General features: G+C 48.2%; 1 protein-coding gene across 1 annotated transcript in view; it reads right to left on the minus strand.

Moving 5' to 3' along the window:
• Positions 1 to 26278, minus strand: part of PLCD3 (phospholipase C delta 3) — a 107061-nt gene that overhangs the window by 26264 nt on the left and 54519 nt on the right. Inside the window, 8 exon segments of the mRNA XM_084804292.1 lie at positions 4147 to 4263; positions 6865 to 7024; positions 7752 to 7865; positions 11601 to 11720; positions 14613 to 14765; positions 17468 to 17612; positions 22096 to 22297; positions 24394 to 24619. Of these exon segments, the coding sequence (XP_084660418.1) occupies positions 4147 to 4263; positions 6865 to 7024; positions 7752 to 7865; positions 11601 to 11720; positions 14613 to 14765; positions 17468 to 17612; positions 22096 to 22297; positions 24394 to 24619 (1237 nt within the window).

Genomic DNA, 26278 nt, shown 5'->3' on the forward strand with positions numbered 1-26278 from the left:
TATGCTGAGGTGGTGGTGGTGGTACAATTTGTTGTTTTACCTCCAGTGGCAAGCTGACATTTGGGGGGCAGTCCTGCTTATGCTCAACTGCCCTCTGCTCCTTCGAATGCCCCCTACACCTCATGCTTTAAACTTATGCTTCTATGCCCTGTAATTGCTCCAGGGAGATGTTTTTGCAGATGCCCTTGTAGATTCCAAATTTCCCTTTCTGGGAGCTTCATGAATTATAGCCTCAGCAAAGGTGCTCACTCTTAGGGGCGGGGAGGATTACGCCACACAGAGCTTGTGTTCCCAGCAGAGAGGAAAGGAGGAGGCTTCCATGGGCTTCCTGCTAATGGCCCTTACAACCAGCGTGTTACATTCACCTTGTGAACTCGTAAAAGGGAGGGAAGAAAATTGTGCCATCGTGATCGGAAAGCTCTGCGATTTCCTGTCTGTGCCTTATACTTGTTGTTGTTCAGTCGTTCAGTCGTGTCCGACTCTTCGTGACCCCATGGACCATAGCACGCCAGGCCTTCCTGTCCTGCGCTCTCTCCCGGAACGTGCTCAAGTTCATATTCATTGCATCCGTGATGCTATCTAGCCATCTCATCCTCTGCCGTCCCCTTCTCCTTTGGCCTTCAGTCTTTCCCAGCATCAGGGTCTTTTCCAGGGAGTTTTCTCTTCGCATTAGGTGGCCAAAATATTGGAGCTTCAGCTTCATTATCTATCCTTCCAAGGAGCACTCAGGGTTGATTTCCTTTAGGATGGACTGATTTGACCTCCTTGCAGTCCAGGGGACTCGTAAGAGTCTTCTCCAGCACCACAGTTCAAAAGCATCAATTCTTTGGCGCTCAGCCTTCCTTACAGTCCAGCTCTCACAGCCATACATTACTACTGGGAAAACCATAGCTTTGATTAGACGGACCTTTGTCGGCAAGGTGATGTCTCTGCTTCTTACTATGATGTCTAGGTTGGCCATAGCTTTCCTCCCAAGGAGCAAGCGTCTTTTAATTTCATGGCTACAGTCACCGTCTGCGGTGATCTTGGAGCCCAAGAAAGTAAAATCTGTCACTGCTTCCATTTCTTCCCCTTCTATATGCCAGGAAGTGATGGGCCAGATGCCATGATCTTCGTTTTTTTAATGTTGAGTTTCAAACCAGCTTTTGCACTCTCCTCTTTCACCCTCAACAAGAGGCTCTTGAGATCCTCTTCATTTTCTGCCATTAGGGTGGTATCGTCTGCATATCGGAGGTTGTTGATAATTCTCCCAGCAATCTTAATTCCGACCTCTGATTCATCCAACCCGGCATTTCTCATGATGTACTCTGCATATAAGTTAAATAAGCAGGGTGACAATATGCAGCCTTGTCGTACTCCTTTCCCAATTTTGAACCAATCGGTTGTTCCATCTCTGGTTCTTACTGTTGCTTCTTGACCCTCGTACAGGTTTCTCAGGAGACAGGTAAGGTGGTCTGGTACTCCCATCACTTTCAGAATTTGCCACAGTTTGTTGTGATCCACACAATCAAAGGCTTTAGCGTAGTCAATGAAGCAGAAATAGACGTTTTTCTGGAATTCTCTTGCTTTCTCCATGATGCAGCGAATGTTGGCGATTTGATCTCTAGTTCCTCTGCCTCTTCGAAACCCAGCTTGTACTTCCGGTAGTTCTCGGTTCGCATACTGCTGAAGCCTAGCTTGTAGGATTTTGAGCATCACCTTGCTGGCATGTGAAATGAGCGCAATTGTGCGGTAGTTTGAACACTCTTTGGCGTTGCCCTTCTTTGGAATTGGAATGTAAACTGGCCTTTTCCAGTCTTGTGGCCACTGTTGAGTGTTCCAGATTTGTTGGCATATTGAATGCAGCACTTTAACAGCATCATCTTTTAGGATTTTAAATAGCTCGGCTGGAATACTGTCATCTCCGCTAGCTTTGTTGTTACTAATGCTTCCTAAGGCCCACTTGACTTCACTCTCGAGGATGTCCGGCTCAAGTTCAGTGACCGCACTATCATGGCTATCAGGGACATTCAGATCTTTCCTGTATAGTTCTTCTGTGTATTCTTGCCACCTCTTCTTAATCTCATCTGCTTCTGTTAAGTCCCTGCCTTCTTTGTCCTTTATCATGCCCGTCTTTGCACAAAACGTTCCCTTGAGATCTCCAATTTTCTTGAAGAGATCTCTAGTCTTTCCCATTCTGTTGTTTTCCTCGATTTCTTTGCATTGTTCATTTAAGAAGGCGTTCTTGTCTCTCCTTGCTATTCTCTGGAACTCGGCATTCAGTTGGGTATATCTTCCCCTTTCTCCCTTGCTTTTCGCTTCCCTTCTTTCCTCAGCTACTTGTAAAGCCTCATCAGACAGCCTCTTTGCTTTCTTGCATTTCTTTTTCTTTGGGATGGATTTCGTTGCTGCCTCCTGAACAATGTTACGGACCTCCGTCCATAGTTCCTCAGGCACTCTGTCTATCAGGTCTAATCCCTGAAATCTATTCCTCACCTCCACTGTATATTCATCAGGGATATGATTTAGGTCATACCTGAACGGTTTAGTGGTTTTCCCGACGTTCTTCAATTTAAGCCGAAATTTTGCAAGAAGCAGCTCATGATCTGAGCCACAGTCAGCTCCAGGTCTTGTTTTTACTGACTGTATGGAGCTTCTCCATCTTTGGCTGCAAAGGATATAATCAATTTGATTTCGATATTGACCATCTGGTGATGTCCATGTGCAGAGTCTCCTCTTGTGCTGTTGGAAAAGCGTGTTTGCTATGATCAGCATGTTATCTTGGCAAAACTCTATTAGCTTTTGTCCTGCTTCATTTTGTACACCAAGGCCATGCCTGCCTGTTATCCCGGTGATTTCTTGACTTCCTACTTTAGCATTCCAATCCCCTATGATGAAGAGGACATCTTTTTTGGGTGTTAGTTCTAGAAGGTGTTGTAGGTCTTCATAGAACCGATCAACCTCAGCTTCTTCGGCCTCAGTGGTTGGGGCATAGACTTGAATTACTGTGATGTTGAATGGTTTGCCTTGGATTCGTACTGAGATCATTCTATCATTTTTAAGATTGTACCCCAGTCCTGCTTTTCCCACCCTTTTGTTGACTATGAGTGCTACTCCATTTCTTCTAAGGGATTCTTGCCCACAATAGTAGATATGATGGTCACCTGAATTAAATTCGCCCATGCCTGTCCATTTGAGTTCGCTGATTCCCAAGATGTCGATGTTCAATCTTGCCATCTCATGTTTGACCACCTCCAGCTTACCTTGATTCATTGATCTGACATTCCAGGTTCCTAAACAATATTGTTCTTTACAGCATCGGATTTTCTTTTCACCGCCAGACACATCCACAGCTGAGTGTCCTTTCGGCTTTGGCCCAGCCGCTTCACTCTTTCTGGCGCTACTTGGAAATACCCTCTGCTCTTCCCCAGTAGCATATTGGACACCTTCCGACCTGAGGGGCTCATCTTCCGGCGTCATCTCTTTTAGCCTTGTGATACGTTCCATGGGGTTTTCTTGGCAAGAATACTGGAGTGGGTTGCTATTTCCTTCTCCAGTGGACCACATTTTGTCAGAACTCTCTGCCATGACCTGTCCGTCTTGGGTGGCCCTGCACGGCATAGCTTATGGCTTCACTGAGTTACGCAAGCCCCTTCGCCACAACAAGGCAGTGAGCCATGAAGGGGTGCCTTATACTGCCAGGGCCCTAATGATGGCTGAAGCAAGGTAATATGAAACACCTCTGCGTTGTGGCTGCTGGCGCTCATTTGGGAAGACTGGGGGAGCCCGCAGCTCAGCGGGAGACGGATGGCATCCCCACCCACGCAACCGCGGGGAGCAGTGCCTAGAGCGGGGAGCAACCCCAATGCCGCTCAGCCCGGCCCGGCTCTTTGGGCCCAGACAGAGCTGCTTTCGGGCTTTCCATCCTCAGCTGACTGCTCCCCTCCAAAGCTGGTTTCCTTGTACCGCCTAAAGCAGAGGCGACCAGATCTGAAATTTCGCGCTCAGTGGGAGGTACTTCTGGACTGTCAAAGAGTAACTGGTGGGGGTTCATGAACAATGTCCTGCAGACCCTTTATTTACCCACAGAGTCTACAAAAGTAAAAAATGGGGGGGGGGAGGTGTGCGCGCAAGCGCACACGTCATTCTCCTTCTTTTCCCTCTTACCAATTTGGCAGCCAGCATTCCACATCTCCTGAGGGTTGTAGTTGGAGGAATTCATCTTGAGACCAAGTGGGTAGACGCGGCTGAGGTGGCGAGCGTTGTATCGGACAAAATGGGTTCCTGGGGGAGAGACAGGAAGGTTGCTACCATAGACCAAAATGGAGGAAAGGAGGCAGCTGTCAGGGTGGACACTGAGCCCATAGAATCCCACAGTAGTTCTGATTCTGAGGAAGAGCAGTCGCTCCTGGGAGAGGAGCGCGCTCCTCTTTCCCAGGACCAACAGCTGACGGAGATTCCTCCCACCAGCATTCCTAGTTTAGTTAGCAGTCCAGGGAGTGACCGAGCACAGATAGCAGACTTGGTGGATGCGTGACGCAGACGCAGAGAGCGGCGCCAGATGGAGGGCACGGAAAGGAGGCGAAGTGCCAGGTTGGCGCGCAAACAACAGCTGCGCCCAGAGGCTCCAAGGGAGAAGGGGAGGGACTCTCCCTAGTCCTTAAGTTCAGGGGTCTGCCAGTAATTCCCTTTCAAACAGGGACCAACTGTTCCAACTTAGGGCATAGGTACTGTGCTGCTCAGATTTAGTTGCAATCGGTATAGTTGCTAAGTTGTAAAAGAAGAATAAAGCTTTGAAAGGAATTCCTTTGTCTGTGTCTGCACTTGGCTACTGGTTTAGACAGAGAGAGACCTCCAAGGAGCCTTTGACAGCAGCGGATGATGCTGCCGATCTCAATGCACCTCATCAAAAGCAGCATTATGCCCACACCTGACTGGCACATACTTTAAGAAAGGGTTGTGAACAAGCTAGTAGCTTGCTAATATGATCAGTAAATCCATATTCTGTCAGATAAGAAGTATTAGGGTCTGAAAAACCAGAAAACTTCAGATTATGCCAGGCTTATCTACTTGGTTTTGCCCTGGCACTATTCCCAGGCCCCAACCACTGGTTCCCCCTAGGATGTCAAGGTTGTTGTACTTTGACAACAAGCTAATCTAAATTTTGTAGCCTGTATAAATTACAAAATATATATATGCTCCAAATCACTATATTTTATCCACTGTCCATCAGTTATGCCCAGGATTATTTTTTGTCCTTGTATGCTTCAAGGTTGTATTGGCCCTTTAGTCTAAGAAAAATACAGTTCAACATGTGCAAAATTGTAGCACAAACATTTGAAAATGTTTTCCACTCAGAAATAATAGCTGATTAACATATTCCAAATCTGCAAAAATTGAAGCATGAGAACACCCTCAAATTTGCATTTCAAAATGGTGGTCAAGCGCTAATCTGCAGGTAAGTGTAATTTCTCCTTAAACTTTTATTTTACAATTTTGTGATGTCCCAGTGACTATCAATTAATTGTAAAATATTCTAAGAAATATGCAGGCCCATGAACATGGTATTGCATTTATTATACATAATAACCGTATTATCTATAATAATAAGAGGATGGGTGTCTGTGAAACTTAGCGCCAAAGCGCCAAGACTGTGAAACTTAGACACCTGGAACTTGGCATGCATGCTAAGGGGATCCTAAGTGTGTACAAGTCAATTTGTTTTTTTAATGCATTAAGTAATTGTAATTAATTTAAATGGGTCCATGTGTTTGAAGCCTGCAATTACATCTTCAGTCACTAAATGGCAAATTTCCCTAACCAGCACACAGTTTTGCAGTTGATACTGCTCGAAGCCAGGGGAGATTAGAAGGACATGAAACAGACCTATACGGCCTATCCCTTGCCCACATACACACATACTGCGGGGCAGCCTCCCTCAGGGCAATGGAGTGGGCAGCCTTCTCCCTCGGGGGCTGTGGTGGGCACCAACGCAGGGGCCTGCCCAAGGGTGCCAGCAGACACGGCTCCGATCAGCTGGGGCGGGCACGACATGTCCAGCTCTGACACCTTCATGCATTTCCTGGAGGGTGTCACTGTATCAAACTAGGGACTATTCCAATCTGTGCAAAGCTGAATCCATTTGCTAGTAACTAATAATAAACAAATGCAACTAACTTAAAAAACGAAACTTCTTCCAGGCAGAGCAGTTCCAATGCATCTCTTCATCACAAACACTGTTGTCCTACTCTCCTGTTAAACCATCCCGCAAGGCAAGTCATTCTGCTGGCATCCACAGCACAATGCTGAACACTCCATTACATAATTACAACTAATCCACGTTGTGCTGCAAATGCAAACAAAATGCTCAGCTGCTTTGATAACTGCCGAGTCAGTGGATGTGACAATGGTTTGATAGTTATTTCCCAGAGGGCAAACAGGTGTCACTAAAGAAAAGTAACTTGCCCAAGAACCAATATAAAAGGAGGAGGTGGGCCCCTGAAACAGAAAAGCCATTCTTTTAAACCCAAATAAACATGGTTCTGGAGAGCAGCCCTTTGCTTTGCAGTATGCCAGTTAAAAAGTTTTTTTTTTTTTAATCTTAAGAAATACAATAAAAATCAGGAGGAGCAGGGAGCCCAGCAGACGCCATGAGAAGTGTCCAGGGGCACATTGGCGCCTAGAGACACCACACTGGCGACCCCAGTGATAAACCCGCCCCACGTGCTAATCTTTGTTGCGTGCTCCTTCCTCCTTGCATTCATTTTTTATTTGGTGCCCCACCGCAAACAGGGAGTTGCCTTTAGCTCATCAAAGCAGAGGGAATCACTGCTCAGGGAACAGAGCAGCCCGCGAAAGAGTCCCGGCACTCTCCAAGAGCCTTACCCGATTCCCTGATCAGCTTCCTGGCTTTCCGCTCGCTGAAAGACGACATCTCGGTGGGCTGCTGGTTGTGCAGGGTGCCAGACAGGCTTTGGAATGGGACAGCCTGGCAGTACACAACCACCTCCGAGAGCTCTCGTGACACCTGCACAGTGTCCTTTTCCTGCAGAGGGCACAGAGTGAATGACTCCCACTTCGGAGGGTGCCCCGTCTTGCGCAGAAACTACTCCGAGCTTGTGAATGGCTCCTTGCCTCGTGGCCTGCAGAGCCACACCCCCTGGCAAGCAGGCATGGGAGCCTGTTGGCGGGAGGGCAGGTGCCCGTTTGTGCTTCTCAGGCCACTGCTGTGTCACACGTGGCTGCTATCAGCGTTATCATGGCGGGGGACTTCTGGGTCATACAGGGCTGCATTACCAACCGGCCAAGAATAAATACTTTCCACAGGCCGGGGCACATCCCCATGTTCCGCTCCAGTACTTCTGGCCTCTGAGACCTGCTTGCCTGCAAGGGCGATGCTACAGCACAGCAGAGAGGCGCCCGCCAGGACAGAAGGCAAGGCATCAGGTCCTGCCGCTGGCATCACGTGCTCACCCCCTGGTACCTCACAGGCCCTCTCACCCTAGTGAGAAACGCGCTCTGAAATGACCGAAAGAGGCAGCTGTGGATTGCATGCCACTTCCTGTGTTGTGCAGGGGGCACGGCCACCTTCTCCCTGGGCTATTTCTTGGGCACCTGCTTATCTTGTACAGGACACCCAAGCCACAGTGCCTGCAACCACCCTCTGGAGAGGGTTTCAAGGAAATTCAGCTCCCTGGAATCCTTCCCTGCAATAAACTGCAGATCTCTCACCCGCCAGTCCAGGTGAAGAGAAATCACTGCATTCAGCTTACCATGACTGGGGGTGGATAAGGGCCAGGGCCAGCCGCTTGTTCCCCATCTCCTGCCCGCTGTTGCAACAGAGTACACATCTGTAACGGTCTGATCTCCTGGAGAGAAGAAGTAGACTAGACGTTGAGAGGGGAAAGAGAGAGGGAAAGACCTTGCTGTGAGAAATGCCAAACATCCAGGGCAAGGACAAACAACTTCCAAGGGCTGGGGGCTGCATTACCCCCCTCCCTGATCCCACTGGGGGTTGCACCCCTCTCCCTGCACCACCACATTTTCTGCTGAAATTTGGCGGTGCAGGAGGAGTGGAAAGCCTCCTTTCAAAAAGCACAATGCCGCAGTGTGCTGCCTAAATGTGGTGATGTGGCGGCAGCAGCGGCAAAAGGGGGCATTTTGAAGTGGAAGAGCCTGTGTTTGCCACTGCCACCATTGCTGCGTTTTGGCAGCAAGCTGCAACTTTGCACTTTTAAGAGGAAGCCCCCCCCCCCGCCCCCAAATGCCAACTTTTGGTGGCGCAGTAGTGGGGACCACAAAAAGGCCAGGGGGGCACAAGCGGCCCACCTGATCTAGGTTTTTTTCCAAGAAAAGTCTCTAGGAACATAGGAAAAGCCTTGCTGGGTGTCACCGAAGGCCTGCCTAGGTCAGCATCGCGTTTCCCACGGTGGTCAGCCAGAGGCCCTGGCAGAGGCCTGCCGGCAGGGCTGGAAAACAACTGCCCTCTCCCCTCGCTGCTCCCCAGCTGGCACTCGGAGCACAGTACTCCTGCATCCGGAGCCCCCCAAAGCCATCAGGGCTAACAGATGTTCCTGGTGCTGTCTTCCGTGCAACTGTGTAATCCTCCTGCAAAGCCTTCTAAGCTCCCTAAGCCAGGGGTGTGCAACTTTAGGGGTCTGGGAGCATTTTTGTGGGCCACATGGAAGTGGCCAAAAAAAGAGATGTCAGTGGCAAACCGCAATGGAAGGGTTGACTGGACAAATTTAGCTTGTTTTCAAGCTAATTTTGTCACCTGGAAGCCTCTGTACTGGTTTGCCACTGACAGCAGCACAGCACCACATTTTGGGTGCGTGTTTTGCTGCTGCCGCGCTGCCAAGTTTTGGCGGCGCAGTGGGGGAGGCCAGCAGGGATAAGGAGCTGCACCAGAGGCCAGGGGTGGCGAGCGGCCCACAGGCTGCCACACCTGTTCTAAGCCATCGCCACAGCTTGTGGCAGTGAATTCGACAAATAAGTTGTGGATTGTGTGAAGAAATACTTTTGTCTAGTGTTTACTTGCACCCTGCTACAAACTTCTGTGGTTTGGTTTTTGTTTTTACCAGTTTAGCTGTCACACACACACATTTCCCTAGAGACAGGCAGGGGTGGAATTCTAACTCAAGAAGGAGATGGGCCTCTTAACTCTCCCTGTTAAGCCCTGAGCCAAGAGGAGCCTCAGGGCCTGACTAGGGATGTCAGAGAATTCCGCCATGGATCTCGGTGAGGCCGAATGCCAGTGCATTCGGCTCCCCGAAATCTGTGGCAGAACGGCCTGCCACCCCCCGCGCGGATCCCCCCCGCGTAATATTTACATAGGCTAAAACGGCGAATCAAAAAGGGACACAAACTACGCTATTTGCGTTCCCCTTTATTTTCGACGTAATAGTCTGCGTAAATATTTACGTAGACTAAGACGGTGAAAAATAAGGAATGCAAATGGCAGTGGCTGTAGCCGCCGCCATTTGTGTATGCATTTTTGTTTTTGTTTTACCCAGAGCCCTCTGCAGCCGGAAATCCAGCTGCAGACGGCCCTGGCCTGGGCCTGGCTGGCTGCTCCGTGGAGCCGCCGCGGAGCACAGCCGGCCGTCGAGGATTCCGGGGGGGAGGACCGGATCGCCTCCCCCTCCCGTCGAGGATTCCGGGGGGAGGGACGGAATGCCTCCCCCCCCCCCCAATGAACATAATCCGCGGAAAGGTAAGTGACTTTCGAACATCCCTAGGTGTGACACAGCCTTCTTCTTGGGGAGCCTCTGCTCCTCAAACTAATCTTTGCCAGACAAACCTGGGAACCCTAGAGCTTACTGTAGTCTACGTAGCCCTTTCATTAAAATAAAGACATACACTGAAAGTTTGATTTTCTAAGAATTTCTATTGTGTTCTCTTATCCTAACACAAATAAAAGGTTAAATAACAACAGGTAACGAGACAGGCCAGGCCCACCCTTTAGAACAGCGGCGGGGAGCCTCTGTCAGTCCAAGGGCCAGATTCGATTTCAGAGAAGCTCTCGGGGGCCGCTTTCCAGTGGGAGCAGGGCTGAAGGCAGAAGGGGCGGGGCCAACATTCAAATGATGCCACCATATTGCAGCTTAAGGCTCTCACTGCCAGGAACCCAGCCTTAGCAGAGGCATTTCAACTGTTATGAATGGGGGAAAACATCCAAAGATGGGAAACCACCAATGACTGGCGGTCAGGGCAAAAGCAGCATGGCCAGGAACAGGGAGCATGGCCATCTTGGGACCCCGGGAGGGTCAAATTTTGCCTATGGGCCTGAGGTTCCCCACCCCCACTATAAAATAATTTGGTTGTCTGGGCCTTCCTAAACCCCTCCCCGCTCCAAATTCTATCCCTGGAGAGAGGGAAAGAATGTTAAACCAGTTTGTGTCTGTAGTGTTTTCTACTGTTTACATTGATTTTATCTCTATGCTGCCCTGAGATCTTAATGATATAGGGCGGGACAGAAATGTTTTAAATAAATAAATGTGTAGATGTGCCCCCCCCAAATGTTGCCAACTGTCCTGATTGTGTCACAAAATATTTTTTAAAAAAGCCATCCCTTTCAGGAAGGACAACTATCTTTTTTAATATATAAAAAGAAATGTACAAAGTCACTGCTTAACCCTTGAGAGGTTGATGTCCCTCTTCCAGCTTTAAAATCACATCTCCCCACTTTATTTATGTTCCACTCCGATCCATTCTAAATGTAACGTTTATCGGCGTAGTGGTGGTGTGCCCTCAATTTTAACTCATAAAAATGTGTCCTTCCGCTACCAAAACTTGGAAAACACAGATATACATTTTTGCAAGATGAGAGTCCACAACAGGGGTCAGTGGGCACATTTGGAATTTTGAGAGAGTGTCATGGGCACTCTCACAAAATGACTGTGATGCAGGATCTTGCCCACTCATAAATTGGCTGCCATGATGGACAAGGCCAGTCACAAAACAGTCATTACCCAGAAGGCAAACTGGTGAGACTAAAAGAAAAGTAACTTACCCAAGAAGCTAAGTACAAGACAGAGGTGGGATTCTGAGCTCGAAAACACAAAACCACTCCTCTGAACCCAAATAAAAATGGTGCTGGAGAGCAGTCCTTCACTTTGCAATATGCCAGTTAAAAATATTTTTTTTAAAAAAATCTTAAGGAATAAAACAAAAATCAGGTAGGGCAGGGAACCAAGAGTGGTGTCTATGAGAACCATGTTGGAGACTCCAGGTCTACAAGTAGTTTTAGTGTAGAGTGCTCCTGTTCAGGGTTCCAGCCAGCCATGCCCTCTTCCAAGATATTCCATTCCATTCCCACTCCCTTCTGGTTTTCCATCCCCCACAACAGCCACTCAGCATTCCATGGCTACTGAGCATGCTCAGTCCTCATTGGTCTGTTTGCTCCCCCCCCCCCGCTGCCAAGATTTGCTTGGGGGTTCCCTGAGCACACTAATACCTCCCTCTTGTTTCTCAGTCCCGCTGTTTTGGCTACAATGTTGTCAGCACTCAACCATCTAAGTTTGTTATTAAAGGAAGAGTGATAGTCTATCCTAGAAGTTTTCCCCAGTATTCCTTCAGCCGTCCTCTCAGAAGCAGGGATCTAAACTCTGCTATGTACTCACCTTCTCATCTTCTTTCTCCTGCATTTCCTCTTTGGGAGTGGAGATGAAGCTCCCTCGCTCAGGGTCACTCTTATCTTCTGGCAGCTTCTTCCCTTTCACTAATATCTTCCACTTTAACTGCTGTGGGGTTTGGTAAAGGGAAAACAAGCCACTTCGTACTCTAATAAAACTTCCCATGAGAAATTCTAATAGTTCAATTAACTGAGGGACAAGAACTAACTTTAGAAAGTAGCGAGGTTGGGAATATGCCAGGCCCAAGACCAGTAAAAGGCGCACCACCCCAACAGTAATCCTGCCATAATACTTGCTAAACGTACAACTGTAACACAGTTATGGGAACAAAGAGCCCCACTGAGTTCAAGAAGGAAACGAAACAGTTGAAGGAAATCCTGCAATAGCTTAATTATTGCACTAACTGAATCCCATTAGCCTCCCGTTCCCCACCCCATAATCTTTTGGAGCATCAGCACTGCACAAGTGCAAATATGGTATTAGTGTAAAAAAAATAATGTTGTTTTGTTTGTTTAAAGCAAGTTTCTAGCCCTTAAGGCTATGAAAGCTAGCTCTCAGCTCTGTCTGTTTCCCGCCTCCCAGCTGAGCAAAGCAGAGCAGAGGAAGCTGCTCCAGCTGGTCTAGGGACTACAGAAGCAAGCAAGCTCCCAGAGAGTGAGTGAACAGGGGGAGCAAACAGGAGTTGGCCAGGGGAGTTTGGCAGGGGAGGTCAAGGGGGAGGCCCTTCAAAAATTTTTAAAAACTTTTTTTTTTTTTTAATTTATTTGTCTTGTAACACACACTTCCATACCAGTGGGACTCTGTTTTTAACCTCCAGTGAGTAGAGGACAAAGCACAGGCTACTTTAGAACAACCAGAAAGCTAGACACAAAAAAGGAAAAGGGGCTATGGAAGGACAAGACTCTCCAGTGGTGTTGACCTGCAGGGTGTGTACCATGTTTGTTTTCTTGCCTGAGAACAACATGGCCTACACCTGCAACAAGTGCAAGCTGATCACACTGCTGGAAGAAAAAGTAAGAGGACTGGAGCGGCGAGTGTCGACCCTCCAGGGAATAAGAGAACACGAAGAGTTCTTGGACAGAACGGTGGAACTACAGCAGCAAAGTGAAGACTAGAAGCTAGAAGAGCAACAGCAAGCTGAGGCAGAAGTGGGAAATGCTGAGGTGAGGAAAAATACAGTAGAGGATACTCCTTGGAAAAGGGTGACAGTTAGGAGCAGAAGAACTAGAAGCCACACTGCACCCGTGGAAGCATTGGAAGTATAGAACCATTTCCAGGTATTTGAGGATGAGACTGGAGGACAGCCTGTAGAGGAAGAATCACAGGGGAACCTCCATGAGAGTGAGCAAGAGGCTGAAGGTCAGTCCAGCAGAGGCGATGAAACCAAGGCCTACAGCTAAAAGAAGAGAACAGTAGTAGTAGTGGCAGAGTCCTTGCTGCGTGGGATCGAAACCCAAGTATGTCGCGAAGACCCGTGGACTCACCAGGTATGCTGTCTCCCGGGAAGACAGATTAGAGACATGAATGAAGGGTTGCCTGCACTCAGGCTAATGTTGTCCCTATCTTCAACAAGGGTAAAAAGGAGGAACCTGGGAACTACAGACCAGTCAGTCTGACATCAATCCCTGGGAAAATTCTGGAGCAGATGATAAAGAAATCCATCTGGAAGCACCTTGAAAACAATGCAGTGATGACTCGAAGCCAACATGGATTTGTCATGAACAAATCCTGCCACACGAATCTGATCTCATTTTTGGATCAAGTAACCTCCCTCGTGGACTGTGGGAATGCTGTGGACATAATATACCTCAACTTCAGCAAAGCTTTCAACACTGTGCCCCATTATATCCTGATAAGCAAACTAGCTCAAAGTGGGCTAGATGAAACAACTCTCAGGTGGATCCACACTTGGCTACAGAATTGGACTCAAAGAGTGCTTCTCAATGGGATCTTTTCAAACTGGGGAGAGGTAACAAGCGGGGTGCTGCAGGGCTCAGTCCTGGGCCCAGTGCTCTTCAACATTTTTATTAATGACTCGGAGGAGGAGGTGCAGGGAATGCTGATCAAATGTGCGGATGACACAAAATTGGGTGGGATAGCTAATACCTTGGAAGACAGAAACAAAATTCAAAGTGATCTTGATAGACTGGAGCGCTGGGCAGAAAACAAAAGAATGACATTTAATAGGGATAAATGCCAAGTTCTGCACCTCAGAAAAAGAAACCAAACACACAGTTACAAGATCGGCGAGACTTGGCTCAACAACACTACAAGCAAGAAGGATCTTGTAATTGTTGTCAATCACAACCTGAATATAAGCCAACAATGTGAGGTTGCTGCAATTAAGGCAAATGTTATTTTGGGCTGCATTAATAGAAGTATAGCTTCCAAATCCTGGGAAGTACTAGTTCCCCTCTACTCAGTACCACACTTTAAGAAGGATGCAGACAAGCTGGAGAGGGTTCAAAGGAGGGCAACAAAGATGATCAGGGGACTGGAAACAAAGCCCTATGAAGAGAGACTGAAAGAACTGGCCATGTTTAGCCTTGAGAAGAGAAGACTGAGGGGAGATAGGATAGCGCTCTGCAAGTACTTGAAAGGTTGTCACAAAGAGGAAGGCAGGATCTCTTCTCAATCATCCCAGAGTGCAGGACACAGAAGAATGGGCTCAAGTGACAGGAAGCCAGATTCCAGCAAAACATCAGCAAAAACGTCCTGACTCTTACAGCAATACGACACTGGAACCAATGACCTAGGGAGGTGGTGGGCTCTCCCACACTGGACAGCCATCTGTCAGGGATGCTCTGACTTGGATTCCTGCAGTGAGCAGGGGGTTGGACTCGAGGGTGTTGTAGGCCCCTTCCAACCCTGCTATTCTATGATTCTTCCCATTTTCTCCTCAACATCTTCACAGCCTGCCACCATATCATATACCTCACCTAGCAGAACGTTGACCCTCAACGGATGTCTGACAGCAGAAACAGCAACAGATTGTATTACCTCTGGTGATGGGAGCTGCCTGCGAATGTTTCCCTCCAGTGGCTGGGTCAGCAGCATGTCCCCTAAAATAGTCTTCATGTGGCGGGCCATTGTGGATTGCTGTTCCAGACCACAGTGGTTCTCCAGTGAGAGAATCACAGGATAGGAGGAGTGCTAAGGATACAAAGTGGGGTCAGGAGGCTCTGCTGTCTTCAGCAGCCTTTTTCCAGTGAAGGCAAGAGCATCTATTTTTGCTTTGTTTTTTAAAGAACTTCTGAATCCAGTCAATGTGTGGGGCTGCCATCTTGTCATATGAATAGAGCCTCTACAGTTTTAAAAGGTGCATAAAATACAAAAATCAGCAAGTACAGCTTTTTGCCCTGTTGCGTCTCCATGCTGGGAAACTATTGCTGTTGATTTTTGCCTGTTAAACTGCTATTAAAGACACAGTGCATCTGTCTATTAAAAAAGCACATGGCAACCATCATTGGGGTGTGAGCTGTGCGAGATGTACTCATCTGCACATACTTGCCAACGTAGGCAGATGGATCTCACATACTAGACGAAGGGGGCACTGGGCTCACGTCAAAATGAGCCTGTTCTCTTTATGGTGCACCTGGACTTTTTGTTTTTGCTGTAATGGACATCTAAAAACCAAAGAGAGCCCGTCTGGAGCAGACCAGGGACCTCCCTAGTCCAGCACCCTATTTCTCACAGGATACCTCTGGAAAGCCCAAAGGAACACAGGACACTGCCTGGAACACAGGACACTGTTCAGACCCTGGGTCCCTCTAGCCCAGTGTTGTTGACACTGACCGGCAGCAGCCACTCCCTAGGGTTTCAGCCAGAAATTTTCCCAGCTCTACCTGGCGATGCTGGGGATCAAACCTGGGACCGTCTGCATGCAAAGCAGGTGTTCTCCCACTGAGCCCTCCCCCTGCAAGAGCACCCTCCCCCAGTCTTCCCCAGCAACGAGCATCACTGCGGTTCCTTCTGCGCTGGCTGCAAGGGAGAGGGCCCCCCGGATCTCCGACTCCTCTTTCCGAGGCCGGAGCACTGTCTCTGAACAATCCTATGGCCCCTCGGATGTTGTCTAGGGGCCCGACGGCTGCTCCCTAAAGAGATTACAAAATCGCCAGAAGCACTGAGTGCAAGGAATTCCCCACGAGATGACTGACTGTATGGATCTCCCTATAGAACTTCCTGCCAGATCAAGAAAGCAATAAACAGAGTATCATTACAGAGCATGGATAGGCTGATCAGATGGGAAGCAGGCAGGTGGGCAGGCAGTGCTGCTCCCAAAGCAACAACAGCCCCACATTCCCAAAGTCCTAGAAGTGGCTTCTGCCTGCCAGGAACCTGCCAGCCCACTTCAGACTCAAACCGGTGCTCTCTCTTCCTGGACAAATTGAATAAACTGTTCCTATGGCCCCTATCTAGGCAGGTGGTATTTGGCAAATATTCCAGTAGTCAGGAATAAGCATCAGCCATCAAAAGTAATTAATCAAGGCTTCCATAGTAGCACCAAGCTTAATACCTAGGGACTGGGAAAAAGTTCCATATAACCAAAGGGTCTGTCTCCCGTTCAGATCAGAACAAGCCTAGGCAAGCCATGAGCTGGCACACACCTCCATCCCCTCTCCTGCTCCGGCACAGCCGTGAGGAGAGGAGACGCATCCACATCCCTTTTAGATTAGTGGCAGTTTAGGTGTCATCTGAATCCTAACCTGTGGCTAATCTTAATTATGGTTAGTGAAAACAAGCCATCTTCAGACCCCAGTTTACAGTTCAGACCATGCCCTAAACTGCCATTAATCTAAAATGGAAGCAGAAGATTCTGGGGTTCTCTTGACAGCAGCACCAGAGGACAGGAGGGGGAGCGCATGACCCCAAGGCTCATCCTCATCGTGCAAAACTGTGGCTTAGCTATGTCTGAACTATATCTAAGCTGGGCCATTATATTACCATGTGTAATTGTCAGTGGCTGTGACATCATCACAAAGGTAAGAGAAATACAAAAACTGATGTGTCTCTTCTGAAAGTGTCTCTTCTGTTCACAAAGCAAGCTATTAAATCAATTTTTGCATTTCATGCATTGTGAAAGTGAGACTAAAGCCCTACTGAGGTGTTCACATGAACGCATGAGGGCATGGCCTCTGCAGGGGGCATGTGTGCCAGCCTTGCCCCAACATCCCCCCGGTGCTGCCCTATTCCACCCTTTGCGCATTGAACAGGAAGGCCTGATAGGGAATTCTGCGTGCATTCAACTGAACACACTTAGGAGCCTCCCCACAATCAGCAACTCTGAGGGTGCAGGATGTTCCTGCTCGTGGGGAGGATTCTAAGCACGTTCAGCTGAACGTGCCCAGAATCTCTCTTCAGATTTTCTTACTCAACGTGTGAAAGTCAGAAATGGAGGGGTGGGATCTGCACCTGCATACCCACCACGCTTTGTTCTTCTAATGCCTGAATAGAGCTCTAGAATATACCTTTGGTTTAAAATGCCTCCTGCATTACCCACAACTGATCACACATGACAAGCAGTAAATCATCCAAAAGTGTTTTTTTAATTGTAAATTATTTTGAATATAAGTACTTACAAAAACTTCAGCTGGCAGGCACCATCTTAGACGAGGCCTCCGTTTAACACAAGAGGTGATGTTTCTTCTAGGATGGTACCTGCTGTGTGCTTGCAAGAATGCTATTTTCTTCAGTTATTGTTTTTAATCAGTTAATACTGTACATTAAGAAAGATATAATTAATTTATTTAATTGGGCTCTGGTGAAAAAAACTTTCAGAGAAATGTCTGTGCCTCAGATTTCAAACATGGCAGCTTCCCCCTGCAAGGGATCTTGGGAATTGTAGTTTAGCCTACCTTGAACGCATAGTCCCGGATACTTTCAATTACATCCCTGAAGAGAATCTTGGAGGTGAGGGTGTGGCAGTGGTAGATGATGGGCTCCCCACTGGACCCCTCCCAGCAGTCGAGTTCCACACATCGGCACCCTTTCATCAATGCCCTGCCAAAGAGAGAGATTAGAGCTATGGCGGATTTCAGCTCTGCAAGCAGGGATGAAGTCCAAAGGAGAGCAGCTACAGCCCCAAACTCCCTCTCCATGTAACAGAGAGAAGGTGAGGACAGGAGATTATGCCATTGTTCCTGCTAACACATACGAAAAGCCATGCTGGATGAGACCAGCATTCCATTCACAGAGTGGCCAACCATCTGCCTGTGGGAAATCCATGAACAGGACATGAGTGCAATGGCACCCTCCCACCCATGTTCCCCAGCAACTGGTGTACAGAGGCATACTGCCTTTGATACTGGAGGTAGCATATAGCCACCAGGACCAGTACCCCTTGAATCACAGAATCACCACAGAATAGTAGGGTTGGAAGGGGCCTGTAAGACCATCGAGTCCAACCCTCAAAGCCTTATCCTCCATGAAGGTCCTATCCCCTTTTAAAGCCATCCAAGTTGGTCGCCATCACTATGCCTTGTGGTAGCAAATTCCATAGTTTAACTATGCGCTGTGTGAAGTACTTCCTTTTATCTGTCCTGAATCCCCAACCAACCAGCTACATGGAATGACCATGAAGAAGAAAAATGTCTTCCTATCACTTTCTCCCCACCATGCATAATTTTATATACCTCTATCCTGGCTCCTCTTGCTTGCCTTTTCTCTAAGCTAAACAATCCCAGATCCCTTTCCTCATAGGGGAGTTGTTCCAGCCCCTTGATTATTTTAGTTGCCCTTTTCCACACTTTCCCCACATCTACAATATCTTTTTGTACGTGCAGTGACCAGAACTGCCCACAGTATTACAGGAGTGGTCATCTGTATAAGGGCAGTATGATATTGGCTGGTTCTTTTTTATTCCTTTCCTAATTATGCCTAACATGGAGTTTGCCTTTTTTTACAGCAGGCTGCATGTTGAGCTGTCCACCATAACTTCAAGATCTCTTTCTTGGTCAGTCTCCACTAACTCAGATCCCATCAGCTTATATGTGAAGTTGAGAGAGATTCTTTTGGAGCTCTTTGCAATCCCTTTTTGTTTTAACCACCCTAGATAATTAGGCGTCATCAGCAAACCTGGTCATCTCACTTCTTACTCCTAATTCGAGATTACTTCTGAACAAGCAGAAAAGTATTAGTCTCAATACAGATCCCTCTGGGTTCCAACTGTATACATTCCTCCATTGGGAGAATTTGCCATTTATTCTCTTTAACCAGTTACTGATTCATAAGGGGACCTCTTCTCTTATTCCATGACTGATCAGTTTGCTCAGGAGTCTTTGGTGAGGAACTTTGTTTAAAACCTTTTGGAAGTCCAAATAAATAATATCTACCGGATTACCCTTGTCCATATGTTTCATGACACTTTCAAAGAATACTAAAAGGTTAGTGAGACAAGACTTAGTTTTGTGGAAGCCATGTTGATTCCTTTTCTTGTCCTTCTATATTTTATTAACATATGTTGTCAATTGGCCTTTAATGGCCCAGATCCCCCCTGGAATCCATTTTAAAAATTCGTGTTACCTTGACTCTGGTCCAGGGACATGTTACATATATTTGTTAGAAGATCGGCAATTTCACATTTGCATTCTTTAAGAACTCTAGGATGGATACAATCTAGGCCAGTGATTTAGTAGCTTTCTATTTGTTAATAAAGCCGAGAACTGCATCTTTTGTCACCAGTATTTGCCTCAGTTCCTCAGGCTCCCTCCCTGAAAACATCAGTTCAGGCCTAGATATCTATCCTGCAGTTAAGGGAGAATAAAAGAATGCATTCAGCTTCTCTGCAATCTCCTTATCCTCCTTTAGTATCCTTTAATTCTGCTGTCATCCAGCGGTCCAGCTGCCTCCCTTGCTAGATTCCTGCTTCTGATATATTTAAAGAAGTCTTTATTGTTGGTCTTAATCCTAAAATGCTTTATTGCATCTTGTATTCTCTGCTCTTGTTCTCTTTGTACAAGTTTGTGTTCATTTTTGTTCTCCTTGTTTGGGCAGGACTTCCAGTTCCTGAAAAAACACTTCTTTTTTCTAATAGTTTCCTTGACACTGCTCATTAACCATGCGGGTGACCTCTTGAACTTGGTGCTACCTTTCCTAAGCTGTGGTATACATTCTAGCTGAGCTTTAATTATTGTGGTTTCAAGTAACCTCCAAGCATTTTGGAGAGATATAACCTTCTTGGCTCCCCCTTTCAACTTCCTTTTTACCATTTCCCCCAGTTTCCTCTTTTGAAGCCAAATATGACTGTGTTAGACCTCCTTGGCATTTTGCCACTTAAATATGTATTAAATCTGATAGGACTGTGATCACTGTTTCCAATTTGTTCAACAACACTCACATCTTGGACTAGGTCCTGGGCACCTAGGATTAAATACATGGTTGCCTCCCCTCTGGTCAGTTCCATGACCAACTGTTCTAGGGCACAGTCATTTATGGCACTGATAAATTTAATTACTTTGTTGTGAATTGAACATGCATTTTTCCAGTCAATGTGGAGTTAATTGCAGTCACCCATCATAATAAGCCTTCCTCGTTTGGATGCCTACCTGATTTCGTTTTCCATCTCAAGATTACCCCGAGCATTCTGGTCTGGGGGACGATAGCATGTTCCTAGTACTAAATTACTTGTGGAGCCTGACATTCTCACCCACAGCGCTTCTGTGGAGGAGTCTGCTACCTTTAGGCTTTCTACTCTGCTTGACACTATGCTCTACAGAGCAACATCCCCTCCGGTATTACTTTCTCTGAGCATCTCTACACCAGCCTAAAATCCCACATTTAAAACGAGGCTTTCTGCTTCTGTTTTAAATGCAGGATCACGACAGGCTCCCTTTACACATGCTTATTTCCTCCCCACTTTCCCCTCTCCTTTCTCCGAGTCTTCGATATGTTTCATTATACAGCCACTAGATGGCGCCGTTGTCTAGCTCCTCTTATTCTGAGTTTTCCTCTTTTCAAGAGGGAATTCAAGTGGAACTCTAGCACTGTAATTTGATCGCTCATTATCTCCAATCTTAAAAAAAATGCAATAATGGTTGTTTAGTGTGGGCGACGCCCTGGAGGTTGATGGTGTCATCTAAAGGACCCGCAAACTTCCACAAGTAACCAATCTCAATAGCAGGATAAAAGCTCTGTGTGAAGAAGCCCCCAGTGAAGACGCCCCCTGTAGAATTGATCAGCTTCTTACACAATGGAGATACTGCCCTGAGACCAACCTGAAGTGCACTGTAGCCCAGTTAGGCCTACACAAGTCTAGAATGTTTTAAGCCTTCACACCTGGAGCTTCAGGGTTGTGCTGTGAGAGTGCAGGGAACTAACACCACCCACATTTAAATAAGCAGACAGCCTCGCAAAGCAACTAGCTGTACTGGCTGGCGTGCATCAAAACAGTGGATCCAGAGTTGCTACATGTCCATTTTTTAAACTGGCTTATTTTAATGCTTTTAGAACCTAGGTGGAGCATGTTTTACCTTCTTCCTCTGAGCTGACAAGGCGCCCATCACCTGAGATCAACCCAGGCTCCAGGATTTCATAGCCTAGAGGCAGGGAGGATTGCCAGGCCTTGGCCAAGTTCAGAGACAGACCACTGCTGAGGGTTTGGTTCTGGCACAGACAGACCCAGGCTCACTGGGCCAGAGGCAGATGATGCGGCCGAGGACATGGTCAGGAAAGCAAGGACCAAGGTCTAGAGGCCAGAGGTGTGGTTGCAGGTCAGTTACCAGGCGAGGCAAAGGTTTCTACTTGGGATGACAAGGTGCTCTGGATCAACAGTTGTAGAGCTGGCTGGGTTACAGGTCTGGTCAAGCTGATGAGCTGGAGCACCTTCATTTCTGCAGGGGTGCTGCAGCGCAGGAGGTATCAGGCCAGCAACTCCTTCTGCCCGCAAGATGCTTGGGCAGCACAGGGAGCAAGGTGCCTAGGCCTTGCTGCCTACTGCTCTGGTTCAAGTCCTCTAGCAGCTTATGGAAGTTCACAAGAGTGCTGTGGATCCCTGCTGGCCAGCCCTGCTTTTCACCCAAGCTTGCTCCATATGATCCATGAACGTCAAGGTGCAAACAGATGTAAACCTAAGGGGTGGTTCAGAGTAATTTTCCATAACATTCCTTTAGGGATTTAATGGAACCACCTGAGCCTGAGAAAGGTGACATGAACAAAAAGACTGAAAACCTAGTCGATGTCCGTGGTCCCCCTCCGGTTGTCCTGTGGACTCCTGCACCTTGCCCTGTTCCGAAAGCAGCCCGCTCCACCAGCGACGCCCCCTTCCAGTCCATGGCTCACCCACATCCACCGGCACTGCTCCATGTGCCCTGGCTAAGAGGTCACAGCAGGTTGCAGGTGCCAACCGCAACTTGCCCAGGCTTGCGATACTCTTCGCCTGCCCTTACCAGTTCCCACAGCCACCACTGTCCCCTGGCCATCCCTTGCTTCCGAGGGCAATGCTGGCTCCGTCGGCGGGATCCCCAGCTTGGGCACGAAGCCTTCTTACTGGATGTACGACTCGGTGCTACTGGCCCCCCCAATCTGACCGTCAGTCAGGTAGGTGTTGTGGGAGGAGGAGATGAAGTAATGGCACAGTGGCTGGCTCATGTCTTGGTAGATCCCGGTGTGGGCCTGGTTGAGGATGTTTCCGGCGGAGGACAGCAGGTACATCATGAAGCCATCCAGCATCATGAAGTTGTGCTGCCTGGCTGTGAGAGGAAGAGACTGTTAGGGGAGGGATTTTTAGCTTCTGCCTGTCATGCCTGCCTAGTGTGGGCCTCCACACGGAGGCCACATGTCCAGTACCAGCGGCAGCGTGCCTCCGATTGCCAGTTGCTGGGGAACATGGGCAGGATGGTGCTACTGCGCTCATGTCCCAAGGCAGGCCACTGTGTGAACAGCATGCTGGACTGGGAGAACCTTGGTCTGATCAAGCAGGACTCTCCTGTTCTTGTGCTTCATGAGGCCCAAGAATAGTGTGGAAATAGGCCAAGAATACAGGTTTTGGGGTACATGTGTGACAGCCATCAAAAGCAGCAGCCCTGCATCTTATTCCTTCCTTCTCCCCTATAATGTGAAAAGCACCAGAGCACGCGACGTGATGCCACGGTGCTGTCTGCTTCTCTATCCCACTCCACCTCCACCTCGTTGGCCGCTTCTTGTGTTTTGTTTGGGGGAAGAGGGGAGAAGGGGATGCTGCTGCTTTCACCAGCCACTGCGCATTCTCCACCGTGGGCCAGTTACTCAAGCCACGGTGGGCTGTGGCGCATACTGGCAGCCATCTCCAATCGTCAACACTCAGCAGGGGTCCCCATGGCTTGCCACGCTGACTGAACCTCAGCAGCAGGGGTTCTTGGGCTCTTCCCCCTCCAGCAACCCCTGCCGCCTGGCTTTAAACAACACAGCAAACCATGGCAGCCTCTTCCCCAGGGGCTGAATACTCACAGCGGCCACCAGCGTGCGTGCACCCACTGGGCCTTGAAGAAGCCACGGGGGCCTGCAGGGATCGTGCAAACCCAGTCACTGGCCAGGTTCACACATCATGACAACCCGCCCTGCAGAACATGCCACGCAACATGGGTTGTCATTTGACTAACCCACGATGAGCCCAACAGATGATCCAGCTCACCGTGGGTTCTTTCCCCCTCTTCCCGCTTGGTCCTCCAGCTGGCTCCGCCCAGTATCCCAAGGGATGCAGTGGAGGAACCCGTCTTGTCTGCCACCAAGTCCCCTGTCCCTGCTACAACTGCAACCCCAGTCATGGTTGGAGGGGATTTCCCCCCTTCCGCAAAACAGGGCCAAAACAGCTCAAACATACAAGGCTCCAGGCAAGGCAAGCCAGTATGTTTCTGACTGTCGGAGTTGCGCACTTGCACAACTCTGAAATGTGATACTTTTTTTAAACAATTTTTTTTTTAAAGGGGGACATTTGCGCACATTCCCCGGGGCTGGAAAAAAACAAAAAAATGTTTGGGTTCTGTTTTGTACAAATAAGAGAGAGAAAAGGTTTTTTTTTATTAATTCCAACTGTGACCAGGGGCCGTGACCAGAGCAGGGACGGGGGAACTTGGTGGGAGGCATTGACAGCCCCGCCAAAGTGCCGTTTGGCACAGCTGGAGAGGCGGTCATGGGCAAGACAGATTTGAAGCAGCTGCGCTCGGGAGGAGTCGCTCGCTGCCCAATGCCCACAGCCCACGGTGGGTTGGCATGTCACATGCCAACCCATCACAGGTACAACCCCAAGAACAAGCCATGAGTTGCTGGGGCAGCTTGTTGCCCACACACAAGCCACACTGCAGGAACTGGCCTGGGTTTGGATGACATGACAACTCACTGTGGCTTGTCACCCATGATGGGTTGTCATGTCGTGTGAACCCAATCCATGTGTCTTTTGAGCCACAGACTTCAGATTTGTGTGGGTTCATATACATGATAGCTTTCCAAAGACTCAAAGGTTTGTATTATTATTTATATAGCACCATCTATGAACAGGGCACTTTACAAAGCACAGGTCTGACAGATTCCCTACCTGAAAGGACTCACAATCTAGAATTAGACACAAGAGAGATGACTGCATTGTGTGGGTCTTGGGAAAGTAAAGGAGATGTAATCATGGAAATCCAGCAGACGGCCTTTTTTGTCTGCAGCAGCTCTTCTTCCCACACCTCCTAAGTAGGCTTATATAGCTACCAAGCTACCACTGCTGGATCAGGTTAGTCTTATACTACTGTGCAGAACAAGCTGTTCCAGTGGTTTCACAAGAAGTCACTACCGTGAACATCTGGCGCGTCCAGTGGGCTCCCACCTCTCTCATTCAGCTCGTAGGTCTGGATGATGTCCTGAGCCTGTAGCAGGCTTGCTTCCTCGCCCTGATCATGCAGGAACTCCTGCAGCTCCTCGCCTGACAGCACACGGTCCTCGCCTGATTAACGATGGAAGATGTCCTCCAGCTCAGGCCGTGCCAAGAGCCGCGTGCAGAACTCCTCGATCTCATATTCCTCCAAGCGGTCATTGTTTGATCGGTCACACTCCTGGCAAAAAAGAGCGGGAGGAGGGAGCAAATGGCCAGGGATGGATGGATGACGGGGAGAGGAAGCAGCAACCAAGAAGCTAAGGCAGCACTCAAAGCAGGGAGAGGACAGACGGTGGGCTTTCTTGTTCTTTTCTCTTTATTTTTATTTTTAATTTATTACTGTTTGTGACAGATTAGCATGCCAGAGCGGAAAGAGGAGGGAAAAATCAAGGTGAGGCCAGTTACTTACTTCCTTTTCTACGATGAGGTTCCTTCTTCACACTAGCATTTAGCTAGAAATGCTTCTTTGCAAGTTTGTTGACCTTTCTAGTTAAAAAGCTAAAGGTTGCATTTCAGTTGCCTGGAGAGCTTGAATTTTACACGTGTGTTTTACAAGATGGCCCTACGCGGTCAGAAGTAATCATTACCACTGCGCTCAGTGGAGCTCCCTCTGCTGAACTAGGCAGAGGGTTATACTCTGTTGTACTGTCCCATAAACATAATTCTGAGAGGTTATTAACTATTAGCTCCTGTGAGCATAAATAATAGAAAAATGGTGTGTGTGTGTGTGTGTGTGTACACACACACACGGGGCGGGGGGGGATCTGTATCTATCCTGGGGCATAACTATGGATTCCCCTTGGAGTTGTGGCTATGGGGACTGTCACGATGAGCTCCTGAACTTCATTCTTCGCCACTACGCTGCTGCTCACAGCCATGGAGAGGGACATGGACCATGCAAAGCACTGAAGGGACCCGTGGAACTGGGGTGGGCAGGCACTAGGGCCGTGGGGGACCCAGGGCCCACAGTGCTGCCTGTTCCCAAAGCTGCATTCGTCATCTGTATGAGGAAGAGGAATAGAACAGGGCTGCGGACGGAGGGCCCCCCCGCCCCCGGTCTGGGAGGAGAGAGGCTGCAACTCCTGCTTACCATCGTCATCACCTAAATGTCTTAGATGCCTTTCTAAAAAAAGATCTGAGGTGGCTTACAACCAAATTAAAATATGGACACATTTAGAACCATTTAAAACTGATAAAATCCCCCTGAAGTGCATCTTTAGTGTGTCCTTCCCACTGCTATCAGGGACCTGATTTTCTAATAGCCACTCCATGCAAGATTCACTTCATAATTCACTTCATCAGACTCTGAAGCTCCACTCTGCAGCCCTGACTGTGGATCAGGGCCATCCTGGAGAGGAACAGACATGGGGCTGGAGCCGATTCCCAGCCTGTCCTCCATTCCCACTCTTCAAATCTACACATGTGGCAAACGTGCCCCCAGAGAGAGTCAAAAAGCAGGCAAAGGCCATGGTCAAGGGTGCTGTGAAGCATATGGCTATACTGAAGCCCAGGCGTAACCACACCGCAAGTGAGACAGGGCAGGCCTGGGAGTTCAAGTGAGAAGGAAGGGAGCCAGGGACAAGGAGGATGCTCTTCCTCCTTGTCACGGTGTTGTTGTTGTTGTTGCTGTTGTTACCACCACCTTAATTTAGATCTTGCATTTCCACCAAAACCGGCACTCAAGGTGGCTATCAATAACAAAATACAGATTTTAAACAAAATATTAATTAAAACATAACATAAAAACAGATCCATTAAAACACAGTTAAAACATGACAATAAATGAAGAAGACAGCACTGAACCAATTAAAGCCCCCTTCAGCAACAGACCAGCTTA

This window comes from Heloderma suspectum, chromosome 6, assembly GCF_057233095.1.
Source record: "Heloderma suspectum isolate Gila_16-S chromosome 6, 16-S_ref, whole genome shotgun sequence".
NCBI lineage: Eukaryota > Metazoa > Chordata > Lepidosauria > Squamata > Helodermatidae > Heloderma > Heloderma suspectum.